General features: G+C 38.8%; 1 protein-coding gene across 5 annotated transcripts in view; it reads left to right on the top strand.

Annotated features, from left to right (window-relative positions):
* NUDT6 (nudix hydrolase 6) overlaps window positions 1-18,633 on the top strand; it is a 49,616-nt gene that overhangs the window by 20,070 nt on the left and 10,913 nt on the right. The window contains exon 1 of one of the 5 annotated variants that reach the window (XM_032333344.1): window positions 9,978-11,290. The exons of the other annotated variants lie outside the window; for them this stretch is intronic. Coding sequence (XP_032189235.1) covers window positions 11,276-11,290 — 15 coding nt within the window. The 5' untranslated portion in view covers window positions 9,978-11,275. Of the gene's footprint in view, window positions 1-9,977; window positions 11,291-18,633 lie in introns of those variants that run through there. 5 annotated transcript variants of the gene reach the window in all.

Genomic DNA, 18,633 nt, shown 5'->3' with positions numbered 1-18,633 from the left:
ACGTCTTTGTGTCACCTTCAATTTCTTTTATCAGTGTTTTTTCATTTTCAGTATACAGATCTTTCACTTCTTTGGTTAGGTTTATTCCTAGGTATCTTATTATTTTGGATGCAATTGTAAATGGGATTGTTTTCTTAATTTCACCTTCTGATTTATTATTTGTGTATAGAAATGTGACAGATTTCTGTACATCGATTTTTATATTCTACAACTTTACTGAATTTATTCTAGCAGATTTTTGTGAAATATTTAGGATTTTGTATACATAGGACCATATTATCTGCAAATAGTAGTTTTACTTCTTCCTTACAGATTTAGATCCTTTTTTTTTTTTTTTTTTTTTTTATGACTGCTGTGGCCAGAACTTCCAGTACTCTGTTGAATGTAAGTGGTGAGTCATCCTTGTCTTGTTTCTGACCTTAGGAGAAAGGTTGTCAGTTTTTCCCCATTAAGGATGATGTTAGCTATGGGTTTTTCCTATATGGCTTTTATTATCTTGTGGTATGTTCCCTCTAACCTACTTTGTTGAGGGTTTTTATCATGAATGGAAGTTCTGTCCATTGAAATGATCATATGGTTCTTACCCTATTTTTTTAAAGATTTACTTATTTTAGAAGAGCATGGACGTACACAAGCAGGGGAAGAGCAGTTGCGGTGGAGAGAATCTCAAAGCTGACTTCCCGCTGAGTGCAGAGCCCAACATGGGGCTCAGTGTCATGACCCTAAGACGATGATCTGAGCTGAAACCAAACGTTGGACTCTCAACCAATTGAGACATCCAGGCACCCCATCATTTCTTTTTTTTTTTTTTTTTTTTATAAATGTGGTATATTATATTTGTTGATTTGTGAATGTTGAACCATCCTTGCACCCCAAGAATAAATCCCATTTGATCATGATAAATTATTTTTTTCATGTATTCTTAGATTCAGTTCGCTAGTATTTTGTTGAGTATTTTTGCTTCTATGTCCATCAGAGTTATTAGCCTGTAGTTCTCCTTTTTAGGGCTTTACCTGGTTTTGGTATCAGGGTGATGTTGGTCTCATGGAATGAATTTGGAAGTTTTTCCTTCTTTTTTTATTTTTTGGAACAGTTTGAGAAGAATAGGTACTAACTTTTTAAATGTTTGGTAGAATTCATCTGTGAAGGCATCTGGACCTGGACTGTTGTTTGTTGGGAGTTTTTTGATTACTGATTCCATTTCTTTGCTGGTAATTGGTGTGTTGAAATTTTCTGTTTCTTCCGTTTTCTGTTTTGGTAGGTTATATGTTTCTAGAAATTTAATCATTTCTCCTAGATTGTCCAATTTGTTGACGTTAGTTTTTCATAATATTCATTTCTGTGGTGTTGGTTATTATATCTCCTCTCTCATTTGTGATTTTATTTAAAATAAAATTTGGGTCCTTCCTTTTTTTTCTTGACAAATCTGGCTAGAAGTTTATCAATTTATTGATTTTTTTTCAAAGGACCGGTTCCTGATTTCATTGATCTGTTCTGGTTTTTTTGTTTGTTTGTTTGTTTTAAGTTTCTGTATCATTTCTGCTCTAATCTTTATTGTTGCCCTCCTTCTGCTGGTTTTAGGTCTTTCTTTCTTTCTTCCTTTCTTTCTTTCTTTTTTTGGTCCATATGCCACTGGTTTATTCATTTGAGCTTGTCATTCAATTTCTGTTTTTCTAAGTAACAATTAAAAATAGAAACAAAGTAATATCTTCTTTTGGCTTAGGAGAGCAAGAGGCTTCAACATTAATTCAGTGAACTCAGTTTTTTATTGTTCTTTTTCTAGCTTCATTATGTGTAAGGTTAGGTTGTTTATTTGAGATTTTTTTTGCTTCTTGAGATAGGCCTATATTGCTATAAAATTCCCTCTTATAACCTTGTTTGCTGAATCCCAAAGGTTTTGAGCCATTATGTCTTCAATTTTATCTGTTTCCATTTACTTTTTTTCCTTAATTTATTTTTTATTTATTTTCAGCATAACAGTATTCATTATTTTTCCATTTAATTTTGTGTTTCTTCTTTTATTTCCTGGTTGACCCATTCATTGTTTAATAGCATGCTATTTAATTTCCATGTGTATGTGGTCTTTCCAGAGTTTTCCTTGCAGTTGACCTGTAGTCTCATAGCATTGTGGTCAGAAAAGATACATGGTATAACTTCTATCTTTTTAAATTTGTTGTGGCTTATTTTGTGGCCTAATATGTGATCTATTCTGTAGGATGTTCCATGTGCACTTGAAAAGAATGTGTATTCTGTTTTAGGATAGCATGTTCTTTTTTTTTTCACTTTCAAATTTTTTATTTTTTATAAACATATATTTTTATCTCCAGGGTACAGGTCTGTGAATCGCCAGGTTTACACATTTCACAGCGCTCACCAAAGCACATACCCTCCCCAATGTCCATAACCCCACCCCCCCTTCTCCCAACCCCCTCCCCTCAGCAACCCTCAGTTTTTTTGTGAGATTAAGAGTCACTTATGGTTTGTCTCCCTCCCAATCCCATCTTGTTTCATTTATTCTTCTCCTACCCACTCAAGCCCCCATGTTGCATCACCACTTCCTCATATCAGGGAGATCATATGATAGTTGTCTTTCTCTGCTTGACTTGTTTCACTAAGCATGATACGCTCTAGTTCCATCCATGTTGTCGCAAATGGCAAAATTTCATTTCTTTTGATGGCTGCATAGTATTCCATTGTGTATATATACCACATCTTATTTATCCATTCATCTATTGATGGACATCTAGGTTCTTTCCATAGTTTGGCTATTGTGGACATTGCTGCTATAAACATTTGGGTGCACGTGCCCCTTCGGATCACTACGTTTGTATCTTTAGGGTAAATACCCAGTAGTGCAATTGCTGGGTCATAGGGCAGTTCTATTTTGAACATTTTGAGGAACCTCCATGCTGTTTTCCAGAGTGGTTGCACCAGCTTGCATTCCCACCAACAGTGTAGGAGGGTTCCCCTTTCTCCGCATCCTCGCCAGCATCTGTCATTTCCTGACTTGTTGATTTTAGCCATTCTGACTGGTATGAGGTGATATCTCATTGTGGTTTTGATTCGTATTTTCCTGATGCCGAGTGATATGGAGCACTTTTGCATGTGTCTGTTGGCCATCTGGATGTCTTCTTTGCAGAAATGTCTGTTCATACCCTCTGCCCATTTCTTGATTGGATTGTTTGTTCTTTGGGTGTTGAGTTTGCTAAGTACGTTATAGATTTTGGACACTAGTCCTTTATCTGATATGTTGTTTGCAAATATCTTCTCCCATTCTGTCAGTTGTCTTTTAGTTTTGTTAACTGTTTCCTTTGCTGTGCAAAAGCTTTTGATCTTGATGAAATCCCAATAGTTCATTTTTGCCCTTGCTTCCCTTGCCTTTGGCGATGTTCCTAGCAAGATGTTGCTGCGGCTGAGGTCGAAGAGGTTGCTGCCTGTGTTCTCCTCAAGGATTTTGATGGATTCCTTTCGCACATTGAGGTCCTTCATCCATTTTGAGTCTATTTTCATGTGTGGTGTAAGGAAATGATCCAATTTCATTTTTCTGCATGTGGCTGTCCAATTTTCCCAACACCATTTATTGAAGAGGCTGTCCTTTTTCCATTGGACATTCTTTCCTGCTTTATCGATGATTAGTTGACCATAGAGTTGAGGGTCTATTTCTGGGCTTTCTATTCTGTTCCATTGATCTATGTGTCTGTTTTTGTGCCAGTACCATGCTGTCTATATAATGACAGCTTTGTAATAGAGCTTGAAGTCCAGAATTGTGATGCCACCAACTTTGGCTTTCTTTTTCAATATCCCTTTGGCTATTCGAGGTCTTTTATGGTTCCATATAAATTTTAGAATTATTTGTTCCATTTCTTTGAAAAAGATAGATGGTACTTCGATAGGAATTGCATTAAATGTGTAGATTGCTTTAGGTAGCATAGACATTTTCACAATATTTATTCTTCCAATCCAGGAGCATGGAACATTTTTCCATTTCTTTGTGTCTTCCTCAATTTCTTTCATGAGTACTTTATAGTTTTCTGAGTATAGATTCTTAGCCTCTTTGGTTAGGTTTATTCCTAGGTATCTTATGGTTTTGGGTGCAATTGTAAATGGGATTGACTCCTTAATTTCTCTTTCTTCTGTCTTCTTGTTGGTGTAGAGAAATGCAACTTATTTCTGTGCAATGATTTTATACCTGACACTTTACTGAATTCCTGTACAAGTTCTAGCAGTTTTGGAGTGGAGTCTTTTGGGTTTTCCACATATAGTATCATATCATCTGCGAAGAGTGATAATTTGACTTCTTCTTTGCCGATTTGGATGCCTTTAATTTCCTTTCGTTGTCTGATTGCTAAGGCTAGGACTTCTAGTACTATGTTGAATAGCAGTAGTGATAATGGACATCCCTGCCGTGTTCCTGACCTTAGCGGAAAAGCTCTCAGTTTTTCTCCATTGAGAATGATATTTGCGGTGGGTTTTTCATAGATGGCTTTGATGATATTGAGGTATGTGTCCCCTATCCCTACACTTTGAAGAGTTTTGATCAGGAAGGGATGCTGTACTTTGTCAAATGCTTTTTTGGCATCTATTGAGAGTATCATATGGTTCTTGTTCTTTCTTTTATTGATGTGTTGTATCACATTGACTGATTTGCGGATGTTGAACCAACCTTGCAGCCGTGGAATAAATCCCACTTGGTGGTGGTGAATAATCCTTTTAATGTACTGTTGAATCCTATTGGCTAGTATTTTGGTGAGAATTTTCGCATCTGTGTTCATCAAGGATATTGGTCTATAGCTCTCTTTTTTGATGGGATCCTTGTCTGGTTTTGAGATCAAGGTGATGCTGGCCTCATAAAATGAGTTGGGAAGCTTTCCTTCCATTTCTATTTTTTGGAAGTTTCAGGAGAATAGGAATTAGTTCTTCCTTAAATGTTGGGTAGAATTCCCCCGGGAAGCCATCTGGCCCTGGGCTTTTGTTTGTTTGGAGATTTTTAATGACTCTTTCAATCTCCTTACTGGTAATGGGTCTGTTCAGGCTTTCTATTTCTTCCTGGTTCAGTTGTGGTAGTTTATATGTTTCTAGGAATGCATCCATTTCTTCCAGATTATCAAATTTGTTGGCGTAGAGTTGCTCATAGTATGTTCTTATAATAGTTTGTATTTCTTTGGTGTTAGTTGTGATCTCTCCTCTTTCATTCACGATTTTATTTATTTGGGTCCTTTCTCTTTTCTTTTTGATAAGTCTGGCCAGGGGTTTATCAATTTTATTAATTCTTTCAAAGAACCAGCTCCTAGTTTCGTTGATTTGTTCTATTGTTTTTTTGGTTTCTATTTCATTGATTTCTGCTCTGATCTTTATTATTTCTCTTCTCCTTCTGGGCTTAGGGTTTCTTTCTTGTTCTTTCTCCAGCTCCTTTAGGTGTAGGGTTAGGTTGTGTACCTGAGACCTTTCTTGTTTCTTGAGAAAGGCTTGTACCACTATATATTTTCCTCTCAGGACTGCCTTTGTTGTGTCCCACAGATTTTGAACCGTTGTATTTTCATTATCATTTGTTTCCATGATTTTTTTCAATTCTTCTTTAATTTCCCGGTTGACCCATTCATTCTTTAGAAGGATGCTGTTTAGTCTCCATGTATTTGGGTTCTTTCCAAACTTCCTCTTGTGGTTGAGTTCTAGCTTCAGAGCATTGTGGTCTGAAAATATGCAGGGAATGATCCCAATCTTTTGATACTGGTTGAGTCCTGATTTAGGACCGAGGATGTGATCTATTCTGGAGAATGTTTCATGTGCACTAGAGAAGAATGTGTATTCTGTTGCTTTGGGATGAAATGTTCTGAATATATCTGTGATGTCCATCTGGTCCAGTGTGTCTTTTAAGGCCTTTATTTCCTTGTTGATCATTTGCTTGGATGATCCGTCCATTTCAGTGAGGGGAGTGTTAAAGTCCCCTACTATTATTGTATTATTGTTGATGTGTTTCTTTGATTTTGTTATTAATTGGTTTATATAGTTGGCTGCTCCCGTGTTGGGGGCATAGATATTTAAAATTGTTCGATCTTCTTGTTGGACAGACCCTCTGAGTATGATATAGTGTCCTTCCTCATCTCTTATTATAGTCTTTGGCTTAAAATCTAATTGATCTGATATAAGGATTGCCACCCCAGCTTTCTTCTAATGTCCATTAGCATGGTAAATTCTTTACCACCCCCTCACTTTAAATCTGGAGGTGTCTTCGGGCTTAAAATGAGTATATTGGAGGCAACACATAGATGGGTTTTGTTTTTTTTTATCCATTCTGATACCCTGTGTCTTTTGATTGGGGTATTTAGCGCATTAACATTCAGGATAACTATTGAGAGATATGAATTTAGTGCCATTGTATGGCCTGTAAGGTGACTGTTACTGTATATGGTCTCTGTTCCTTTCTGATCTACCACTTGTAGGCTCTCTCTTTGCTTAGAGGACCCCTTTCAGTATTTCCTGTAGAGCTGGTTTGGTGTTTGCAAATTCTTTCAGTTTTTGTTTGTTCTGGAAGGTTTTTATCTCTCCTTCTATTTTCAATGAGAGCCTAGCTGGATATAGTATTCTTGGCTGCATGTTTTTCTCGTTTAGTGCTCTGAAAATAACATGCCAGCTCTTTCTGGCCTGCCAGGTCTCTGTGGATAAGTCAGCTGCCAATCTAATATTTTTACCATTGTATGTTACAGACTTCTTTTCCCGGGCTGCTTTCAGGATTTTCTCTTTGTCACTGAGACTTGTAAATTTTACTATTAGGTGACGGGGTGTGGGCCTATTCTTATTGATTTTGAGGGCTGTTCTCTGAACCTCCTGAATTTTGATGCTCGTTCCCTTTGCCATATTGGGGAAATTCTCCCCAATAATTCTCTCCAGTATACCTTCTACTCCCCTCTCTTTCTTCTTCTTCTGGAATTCCAATTATTCTAATGTTGTTTCGTCTTATGGTGTCACTTATCTCTCAAATTCTCCCCTCGTGGTCCAGTAGCTGTTTGTCCCTGTTTTGCTCAGCTTCTTTATTCTCTGTCATTTGGTCTTCTATATCGCTAATTCTTTCTTCTGCCTCATTTATCCTAGCAGTGAGAGCCTCCATTTTTTGATTGCACCTCATTAATAGCTTTTTTGATTTCAACTTGGTTAGAATTTAGTTCTTTTATTTCTCCAGAAAGGGCTTTTATATCTCCCGAGAGGGTTTCTCTAATATCTTCCATGCCTTTTTCGAGCCCGGCTAGAACCTAGAGAATTGTCATTCTGAACTCTAAATCTGACATATTACCAATGTCTGTATTGATTAGGTCCCTAGCCTTCGGTACTGCCTCTTGTTCTTTTTTTTGTGGTGAATTTTTCCGCCTTGTCATTTTGTCCAGATAAGAGTATATGAAGGAGCAAGTAAAATACTAAAAGGGTGGCAACAACCCCAGGAAAATATGCTTTAACCAGATCCCAAATCGTGAGGGAGGAGAAGGGGATAAAAAGAGGTTCAAAAAGAAAGAAAAAAAAAAGAATTAAAAAAAGAAAACGAATAAAGAAAAGTATAAAAGAAAAAATATATATGTTAGATAACTAGTTTAAAAACGTTAAAAAAGAAAAGGGTAAAAGTTAAAAAAAATTTTAGCAGAAGAAGAGAAAAAAAAATGAAAAAGAAAAAAATTAAATTAACTGCAAGACTAAAAAATCCCAGGGAGAAAGCCATGAGTTCCGTGCTTTGCTTTCTCCTCCTCTGGAGTTCTGCTGCTCTCCTAGGAAACTGCACTCCTTGGTAGGTGAACTTGGTCTTAGCTGGATTTCTTGTTGATCTTCTGGGGGGCGGTACCTGTTGTAATGATCTCAAGTGTCTTTGCCCCAGGCAGAATTGCACTGCCCTTACCAGGGACCTGGCTGAGTAATCTGCTTGCTTTCAGGAGCTTTTGTTCCCTGAGCGCTTTCCGTAGAGTTCTGGAGGACTGGAATACAAATGGCGGCCTCCTGGTCTCCCGCCCGGAGGAGCCGAGAGCCCAGGGCCCCACTCCTCAGTGCGCTCTCAGAGAACAGCGCCCAGTAACTCCCGTCTGCCTGACCTCCGGCGGCGCCCCGAGCTCAACGAGCCTGGGACTGGTTCAAGGCAACCCCAAGCTGTGAGCTCACTGTCGGCTCTGTCTCTGTAGCCGGCTTTCCCGTTCCAATACCCGCAAGCTCTGCGACACTCAGACACCCCCGATCCTTCTGTGACCCTGCAGGACCTGAGGCCACACTGACCCTGCGTGTGCTTTGCCCCGGTTTAGCCTCTGGAGCTATGTCCCTCAGCAGAACAGACTTTTAAAAGTCCCGATTTTGTGCTCCATTGCTCCACCACTTGCCGGGAGCCGGCCCCTCCCCCCGGGGTCTATCTTCCCGTCGCTTTGCATTCACTTCTTTGCCAGTCCTACCTTTCAGAAAGTGGTTGTTTTTCTGTTTCTAGAATTGCTCTTCTTCTTCTCTTAGATCTGCCGATGGATTTGCAGGTGTTTGCAATCTTTAGCTAAGCTATCTAGCTGATCTCCTGCTAGCTGAAGTAGTCTCAGCCTGCTACTTCTCCGCCATCTTGACTCCTCCCCAGGTTGGCATGTTCTGAATATACCTGTTAAATCCATCTTGTCGAAGGTATCATTCAAAACCATGGTTTCTTTTTTATTTTCTGCTTAGATGATCTGTCCATTCATGTAAGTGGGGTGTTAAAGTTCCATACCATTATTGTATTATTATCCATTAGTTCCCTTATATTTGTTATTAACTGTTTTATGTACTTGGGTGTCCCATGTTGGGTGAACAAATATTTACAGTTGTTATATCTTCTTGTTGGATTGTCCCCTTTATTATTATATATTGTTCTTGTTAAAATGTCTGCCTTAAAGTCTAATTGCCCAATATGAATATTGCTACTCTGGCTTTCTTTTCACCTTCTCAATCTTTAACAATCTTTAAGCCTTTAAAGCCTTTAAAAACAGTCTATAAGTCTTTCTTTTTAAAATATTTTATTTATTTGACAGAGAGAGAAACAACAAGAGAGGGAACACAAGCAGTGGGAGTGAGAAAGGGAGAGGCAGTCTTCCCACTGAGCAGGGGAGCCCAATGCAGGACATGCTTCCCATGATGCAGGATCCTGGGATCATGACCTGAGCTGAAGGCAGATGCTTAATGACTGAGCCACTCAGGTACCCCAACAGTCTTTCTGTTGTTATACAATGAGAAAAGAAATAAGGTAATTTCACTCCCTCATCTCCATCTCTTACCCTTATGAAATGATGGCAAAAATCTGGTCCACTCTTAAATGTTAGATTTGATGACAGCTAATTTGTCAGTTAAGAAAAAGAAGAGTTTTAAATCATTTGGTATTTTTGAGTTGAGGGTGGGACTGGAGTAATGCTATCTCTACAGATACAGGGATATTGGTAGAGGGGAAATGATGAATTCATTACAGAGAATATGAGGTGAAGTTGAAAGAGATGTTTAAGTGGGAGTACCCAGACATTTCTTCTCATTCCTCCTGATGAGTTTTTGTGTACGAAAAAGGTGTGTGAGTTGAAACATGTTAAATAATGAATTTCTTTTACAATTTCCACCATCATGACCCACAGTATTTTAAAGCTCTAAGCAGTGTCTTTCATTCACAGGAGTGGATACAAGGAAGATATTGATATTCTGAGTCTAAAATTGCATGGCCTAGCCCCACTGGTCTCTTTTTTTTTTTTTAAGATTTTATTTATTTATTTGACAGAGAGAAATCACAAGTAGACTGAGAGGCAGGCAGAGAGAGAGAGAGAGGGAAGCAGGCTCCCTGCTGAGCAGAGAGCCCGATGCGGGACTCGATCCCAAGACCCTGAGATCATGACCTGAGCCGAAGGCAGCGGCTTAACCCACTGAGCCACCCAGGCGCCCCCCCACTGGTCTCTTTAAGAGGTTTTGTGGGGGGACTTTCCATGGCTTCCATAGCTACAGTTCTATCTATTCTATAAAATTGTGCTCTGTGGAGTCATGCCATATAGCACGGTGCCACTCCAGGAAAAATAAGTACATACCAAACATATGAAAGAGAGAACTGAACACAATGTTCTAAAAACATAAAGGATAAAAGGAAAATAATTTCAGGCATCATCGGTATAAATAGTTGACAGGGATGAAGTAGTTGAAAAAGAAGAAGAGCAACCACACCTGTTGTCTGTCATAGGCCAAAGAGGTTGGAGGAGTTGAGACATGATAATAGTTGAATCATTATAATCTATATTCTTCACATGTCTAGATCTGAATCAGTTAACCATTCTTTGAAGTAAACTATTTGGAAGTGAAGACTTCTCTGATACCACTTTAGGAATGGAAGATAGGGGCACCTGGGTGGCTCAGTTAGGCGTCTAACTTTTGATCTTTGATCATGGGATTAGATTTTAGGTCATGGGATTGAGCCCGGCTTTGGGCTCCACAATGGGCATGGAGCCTGCTTAAGATTCTCTCTGTCTCCCCCACTGACCTTCCCCCCAAGTCACGCACACAAGTGTGTGCATGCATGCACGCTCTCTCTCTCTCTTAAAAAAAAAAAAAAGGAATGCAAGATAAACACCCAGAGAGCTTTTTGTCTGGTGCAGTTCATGGATTGTGAATATGTATGTGTCCTTTTTAGAAAAGCTTGAGCTTAATTGTTTTAGAATATGTTAAACTTCAGTTGTGCCCCAAATTCTACGTGTAGTAATGAAAGTTAACATTTTATAGAATGTGGGGGAACATGAGTTCTCTTATTCTCTGTACGTAGGTTACCTTTTGGACCGAAGTTAAATTATTAATTATGTAAACATACTCCATTTTGGTACAAGATATATCATTTAGAGAAGAAATTGGCTCTATATGTGGAGACCTAGACTCTGATCCTTTATTCTACTTTTTTTACTTTGTATGTTTGTGTTTGACATTTGAAAGCCGAATTATGATCAGCATCTGCCAACTTGACCAGCCAAGGGATATTCAATGGCAGCTTAGCCATTCTGACCTTGTTTCCCTGATAAAGTAATTTCTTCCCTTCCTCTTCAACAATTTTGATCTCTTGTTCTTATTTAAAAGCCAGACTAATAAGATTACTCCACTCTAAGCAGTTTTTCAGAGTTGGCTGAGCTATCAAATAGAATCTGTGTAGTTACTTGTTTTTTTAAAATACAGAAATTCATAAACAAACCTAGGTCTAATTATTTAAAAATTGGTTGCAATATAGCTGCTTCCCTGGCAGCTATAGCTGAACTGTCTTACCCCAAACCTATACAACATGATGTTTTTGGAGGTAAGTTGTTTTTTTCCTTGCAAAACCTACCGAGAAAAATGATTTAACAGGTTCAGTTTGTAGAAATCAGTTTCTAGAGTGATATGTATTACAGTAGTTCAAAAGGAAAGAATTGAGTTGAGTTATACTTTTAAAATAGGACAATTAGTCAAAACTATGTACAGGCATACCTCCTTTTATAGTGTACTGCTTTATTTTCTCCCAAGATATTGTGTTTTTTTACAAATTGAAGGTTTATGGCAACCATCAAGATCTGTCGGTGCCATTTGTCCAACAGCATTTGCTCACTTCATGTCTCTTGTTATATTTTGGCAGTTCTCACAATATTTCATACTTTTTCATTATTGCTGTATTTGTTATGGTGATCTGTGATTTTTGATCTTTGATGTTATTATTGTAATTGTTCTGGGCCACCACAAAGTGTGCCCATATAAGACCACAGACCTAATCGATAAATGTTGTGTGTGTCCTGACAGCTCCACCTACTAGCCATTCCTCTGCACCCCCCACTTCTCTATATCTCTCTCTTTCCCTCTTTATTCCCTCAGGCCTTCCTATTCTACAATTCACAACAATTTGAAATTAGGCTAATAACCCTGCAGTGGCCTCCAAGTGTTCAAGTGAAATGAAATGTCACACATCTCTCACTTTAAATAAAAAGTTAGAAATGATTAAGCTTAGTAATCCATGTTGAAACCCAAGACAGGGTGAAAGTTAGACCTCTGACACAAAACAGTTAACCAAGTTGCAAATGCTAAAGGAGTAGTCCTTGAAGGAAGTGAAAAGTGCTACCCCAGTGAACACACAAATGGTAAGAAAGTGAAACAGCCTTATTGCTGATATGGAGAAAGTTTCAGTGGTCTGAATAGAAGATCAAAGCATTCACAACATTCCCTTAAGACAAACCCTAATCCAGAGCAAGGTCCTCACTCTCTTCAGTTCTCTGGGGGCTGACAGAGGTGAGGAAGCCTCAGAAAAGTTTGAAGCTAGCAGAGGTTGTTTCATAGGTTTAAGGAAAGAAGCCATCTCCATGACATAAAAGTCCAAGATGAGGCAGCAAGTACTGATACAGAAGCTACAGCAAGTTATCCAGAAGACTAGCTCAGATCATTAATGAAGGTGGCTATCCTAAGAAACAGGCTTTCAATGTAGATGAAACAGCCTTCTATTGGGAGAAGATGCCTTCTAGAACTTTACTAACCAGAGAGGATAAGTCAATGCCTGGCTTCAAGCTTCAAATACCAGACCTACATTCTTGTTAGGGGCTAATGCAGCTAGTGACTCTAAGTTGAAACCAGTATCCATTTACTGTTATAAAAATCCCAAGGCCTTTGGCATGTTTTTATTTTTATTTATTTATTTATCTATTTTTATTCTGTTAGTAACCATACAGTACATCCTTAGTTTTTGATGTAGTGTTCCATTATTCATTGTTTATGTATAACACCCGTACTCAATGTAATCCATGCCCTCCTTAGTACCTATCACCAGGCTCACCCTTCCTCCCACCCCTCCCTTCTAAAACCCTCAGTTTATTTTCCAGTGTCCATAGCCTCTCATGGTTCATCTCCCACTCCGATTTCTCCCCCTCTTCATTTTTCCCTTCCTTCTTCTAATGTCCTCCATGCTATCCCTTATGTTCCACAAATACGTAAAACCATATGATAATAGACTTTCTCTACTTGACCTATTTCACTAGCGTAATCGTCTCCAGTCCCACCCATGTTGATGCAAAAGTTGGGTATTCATCCTTTCCGATGGCTGAGTAATATTCCATTGTGTATATGGACCACATCTCTTTTATCCATTCATCTGTTGAAGGGCATCTCGGCTCTTTCCACAGTTCAGCTGTCATGGACATTGCTGCTATGAACATTGGGGTACATATGGCCCTTTTCGCTACATCTGTATCTTTGTGGTAGTTCTATTTTTAATAGCATAGCTCTATTTTTAATTTTTTGAGGAATCTCCACAATGTTTTCAAAGTGGCTGCACCAACTTGCATTCCCACCAACACTGTAAGAGGGTTCCACTTTCTCCACAACTTCTCCAACATTTGTTGTTTCTTGCCTTGTCAATTTTTGCCATTCCATCTTTTGTATGTCTTCTTTGGAGAACTGTCTGTTCATGTCTCTGCCCATTTTTTAACTTGATTATTTGGTTTTTGGATGTTGAGTTTGAGAAGTTCTTTATAGATCTTGGCTATCAGTCCTTTGTCTATAGTGTCATTTGCAAATATCTTCTTCCATTCTGTGGGTTGCTTCTTTGTTTTGTTGACTGTTTCCTTTGCTATGCAGAAGCATTTTCTCTTGATGAAGTCCCAAAAGCCCATTTTCTCTTTCATTTATTTCCCTTGCCTTTAGAAACATGTCCTGAAAGAAGTTGCTGTGGCCAGTGTCAAAGAGGTTACTGCCTATGTTCTCCTCTAGGATTTTGATGGATTCCTTTCTCACATTGAGGTCTTTCATCCATTTTGAGTTTATTTTTGTGTATGATGTAAAAGAATGGTCGAGTTTCATTCTTCTGTATATAACTGTCCAATTTTCCCAGTACCATTTATTGAAGAGACTGTCTTTTTTTCATTGGATATTTTTTCCTGCTTTGTCGAAGATTAATTGACCAGAGAGTTGAGAGTCCATATCTGGGCTCTGTATTCTGTTCCACTGATCTATGTGTCTGTTTTTGTGCCAGTACCATACTGTCTTGATGATCGCAGCTTTGCAACATAGCTTGAAATCAGGCAACATGATACCCCCACCTTAGTTTTTCTTTTTCAACATTTCCATGGCGATTCAGGTTTTTTTATGGTTCCATACAAATTTTAGGATTTGTTCCAGCACTTTGAAAAATACAGTTGGTATTTTGATCTGGATGGTGTTGGAAGTATAGATTGCTCTGGGCAGCATAGACATTTTGATAATGTTTATTCTCTTGATCCATGAGCATGGAATGGTTTTCCATCTTTTTAAGATGGAAAGATAATAAGATAATTGCCTTATTCAATTTTTTTCATGAGTGTTCTGTAGTTCCTAGAGTATAGATCCTTTACTTCTTTGGTTAGGTTTATTCCAAGGTGTCTTATGTGTTTTTGTGCTATTGTAAATGGAATTGATTCTCTAATTTCTCTTTCTACAGTTTCATTGTTAGTGTATAAGAAAGCAATGGATTTCTGTGCATTGGTTTTGTATCCTGCCACATTATTGAATTGTTGTATGAGTTCTTATAATTTGGGGATGGAGTATTTTGGGTTTTCCACATAAAGTATCATGTCATCTGTGAAGAGAGAGAGTTTGACTTCTTTGCCAAGTTGAATATCTTTTATTTCTTTTTGTTGTGATTGCTGTTGCTAGGACTTCTAGTACTATTTTGAACAATAGTGGCAAGAGTGGGCATCCTTGTGTTCCTGATCACAATGGGAAGACTATCAGCTTTTCCCCATTGGGAATAATATTTTTTCATATTGTTTTTTCATAGATGGGGTTTTTCATAGATGGATTTTATTAAGTTAAGGAATGTTCCCTCTATCCATATACTATGAAGAGTTTTAATCAGGAAAGGATTCTGTATTTTGTTAATTGTTTTTTCTGTGTCAATTGAGAGAACCATGTGGTTCTTGTCTCTTCTCTTATTTATGTGTTCTATCACATTGATTGATTTATGAATGTTGAACCACCTTTGCATCTCAGGGATAAATCCCACCTGGTCATGGTGGATAATCCTTTCAAGGTACTATTGGATTCTATTAGCTAGAACTTGTTGTTGAGAATTTTGGCATCCATATTCATCAGGGATATTGATCTGAAATTCTCCTTTTTGGGTCTTTGCCTGGTTTGGGGATCAAAGTAATTCTGGCTTCATAGAAGGAGTCTGGAAGTATTTCTTCATTTCCATTTTTTTAAACAGCTTCAGGAGAATAGCTATTATTTCTTCTTCGAATGTTTGGTGGAATTCCCCAGGGAATCCGTCAGGCCCTGGACTGTTGTTTTTTTGGGAGGTTTTTGATCACTGCTTCAATCTCGTTACTGGTTATGGGTCTATTCAGGTTGTCAGTTTCTTCCTGTTTCAGTCTTGGTCATATATAGGTTTCCAGGAGTGCATCCATTTCTTTCAGGTTGCTTAATGTGTTGTCATATAGCTGTTGATAATAATTTCTGATAATTGTTTCTATTTCCTTGGTGTTAGCCATGATCTCTCCCCTTTCATTCATAATTTTATTAATATGGGTCCTTTCTCTTTTCTTTTGGATTTGTCTGGCCAGAGGTTTATCTATCTTATTAATTCTTTCAGAGAACCAGTTTCTAGTTTCATTGATATGTTCTACTGTATCTCTGGTTTCTAATTCATTGATCTCTGCTCTAATTTTTTTTTAAGATTATTTATTCATTTGACAGAGATCACAAGTAGGCAGAGAGGCAGGCAGAGAGAGAAAGGAGGAAGCAGGCTCCCTGCTGAGCAGAGAGCCCGATGTGGGTCTTGATCCCAGGATATTGGAAGGCAGAGGCTTTAACCCACTGAGCCACCCAGGCACCCCAATCTCTGCTCTAATCTTAATTATTTCCCATCTCATCCATGAGTTAGGTTTACTTTGTTGTTGATTCTCCAGTTTCGTAAGGTGTAAAGATATTTTGTCTGTTTGGGATTTTTCTTTTTTTTTTTTTTTTTTTTTTTGAGTGAGGCTTGGATGGCTAGGTTATTTCCATCTTAGGACTGCCTTTGCCATATCCCATAGGTTTTGGATCAATGTGTCTTCATTCTCATTGGTTTCCATGAATTGTTTAAGTTCTTTGATTTCCGGATTGATCCAAAAATTCTTGAGCAGAATGGTCTTTAGCTTCTAAGTGTTTGAGTTTCTTCCAAACTTTTTCTTGTGATTGAGTTCCAGTTTCAAAGCATTGTGGTCTGAGAATATGCAGGGAATGATCTCAGTCTTTTGGTATCAGTTGAGACCTGAATTGTGACCCAATATGTGGTCATTCTAGAGAAAGTTCCATGTGCCCTCGAGAAGAATGAGTATTCTGTTGTTTTAGGGTGGAATGTTTTGTATATATCTGTGAGGTCCATTGGTCCAGTGTATCATTCAAAGCTTATGTTTTTTTGTTGATTTTCTGCTTAGATGATCTATTACGGAGAGTGGAGTGTTGAGGTCTCCTAAAATTAATGTATTATTATCAATATGTCTTTTTATTTTGGTTAACAGTTGGCTTATGTAGTTCGCATCTCCCATGTTGGAGGCATAGATATTTACAATTGTTAGATCTTCTTGTTGGATAGACCCTTTAAGAATGATATAGTGTCAGGGCGCCTGGGTGGCTCAGTGGGTTAAGCCGCTGCCTTCGGCTCAGGTCATGATCTCAGGGTCCTGGAATCGAGTCCCGCATCGGGCTCTCTGCTCAGCAGGGAGCCTGCTTCCTCCTCTCTCTCTCTGCCTGCCTCTCTGCCTACTTGTAATCTCTCTGTCAAATAAATAAATAAAATCTTTAAAAAAAAAAAAAAAGAATGATATAGTGTCCTTCTGTATCTCTAACTACAGTCTTTAGCCTAAAATTGAGTTTGTCTGATATGAAAATTGCTATCCTAGCTTTCTTTTGAGGTCCGTTGGCATGAAAGATAGTTCTTCATCCCTTCACTTTCAGTCTAGATGTATCTTTAGGTTCAAAATAAGTCTCTTGAAGATAGCATATGGATGGATCCTATCTTTTTATCCAGTCATCAGCCATTCCATTTTATGGGAGCATTTAGACCATTCATATTTAGAGTGATTATTGAAAGATAAGATTTTATTGTTATTGTTTCTGAAGTCCTTATTTCTATAGATTGTCTCTGTATATTTCTGTTCTATATCACTCTTGGGTCTTTATCCTTTTGTAAACCCCCCCTTAATATTTCTTGCAAGACTGGCTTACTGGTGACATTCTTTCTGTTTCTGCCAGTCCTAGAAGCTCCTTGCCAGATAAAGAAATCTTGGCTGCATAGTCTTTTCATTTAGTACTCTGAATATGTCTTGACAGCCCTTTCTGGCTTACCAGATCTCTGTGGTCAGGTCTGACATTATTCTGATGTTTTTCCCTCTGTGCCCAAGGAATCTCTTCCCCCTAACTGCCCTTAAAATGGTTTCCTTGGTCCTAAGATTTGCGAGTTTTACTATTACATTCCTGGGGGTTGATCTGGTCTCCTTGATCTTGGGAAGGAGTCTCTCTCCCTCTAGGACACAAATGCTTATTTCATAGTCCAGATTAGGGAAGTTTTCAGCTATGATTTGGTCAGCTATATCTTCTAGTCCTCTCTCTCTCTCCACCCCCTCAGGGATCCCTATAACTGTGACATTGGAATGTTTCATGGCATTATTTCTATAAATGTGTTTTCATGGATTTTAAGCTCCCACAGGCAGTGCACACCCCAGCAAACCTCTCAGTTGTTGACCGAGGCCCCCACTTGTCTCTGTACCCCGTGCCACCAAAACTGAGGGTGATCCTGGTGTGGGCAAGGTGGCTGCTGTTCCCAGGACCATGGGCTCCAGTCCAAGCTGGATCCTCTTGGCTGCAGCAGCACCCAGCCACCAGCCCCAGGGACCACTGACTCAAGTCCCTCCCTGATTGGTGGTGACGGCTGCAGCCGGTCCCTGTACCATGGGCTTAGGTCTGTACCTGCAACCACCCAGTCCCCAGCATTTGCCCCTTAAGCCCCTTTGTTCTGTTTGAGCCCCATTATCAGTCCCTTCCGGTCTTGCAGCCTCTGGTCTCCAAGCTATTGTGGGTCCCCAAGTGCAGGACACATTTGTACTGGTGTATTACTTTCCAGTGGCTTGCTTCTGGTGGCTCCCTCCCTCTTCTGTTTATCCTCTGATATCTGTCTGCACATCCCAGCTACATCTTGTGTACCTTTTGACTGATGATCCTCTGCCCCCCGTGGAGATCCAGACATATAATCTTACATCTCAGGCTGACTTCATGGGTGGGTTCAGGGTGGCTTGGTAGATTTCTGGCTAAATTCAGGGACCGGTTGTAAAGAAGTCCCCCACTTCTCTGCCATCTTGGTGGAACTCCCCAAAGCATTTAAGAATTATGCTAAATCTACTCTACCTGTGGTCTATAAATGGAGCAACAAAGTCTAAATGTAAAATGTTTACAACATAGTTTTACCAAAAATTTCAAGTCCACTGCTGAGAATTGCTGCTCAGAAAAAAAGATTCGTTTTGAAATATGACTGCTTATTGACAGTGCACCTGTACATGCAAGAGCTCTGATGGAAATGTACAATGAGATGCATGTTGTTTTTATGCCCGCTACTACAAGATCCATTGTGTAGCCCATGGATCGAGGATTCATTTCAGCTTCCAAGTCTTA

The sequence above is a fragment of the Mustela erminea genome, chromosome 2 (assembly GCF_009829155.1).
Source record: "Mustela erminea isolate mMusErm1 chromosome 2, mMusErm1.Pri, whole genome shotgun sequence".
Lineage (NCBI taxonomy): Eukaryota > Metazoa > Chordata > Mammalia > Carnivora > Mustelidae > Mustela > Mustela erminea.
Note: the sequence above shows the minus strand (reverse complement) of the source record. Positions and strands in the feature narration are given on the sequence as shown.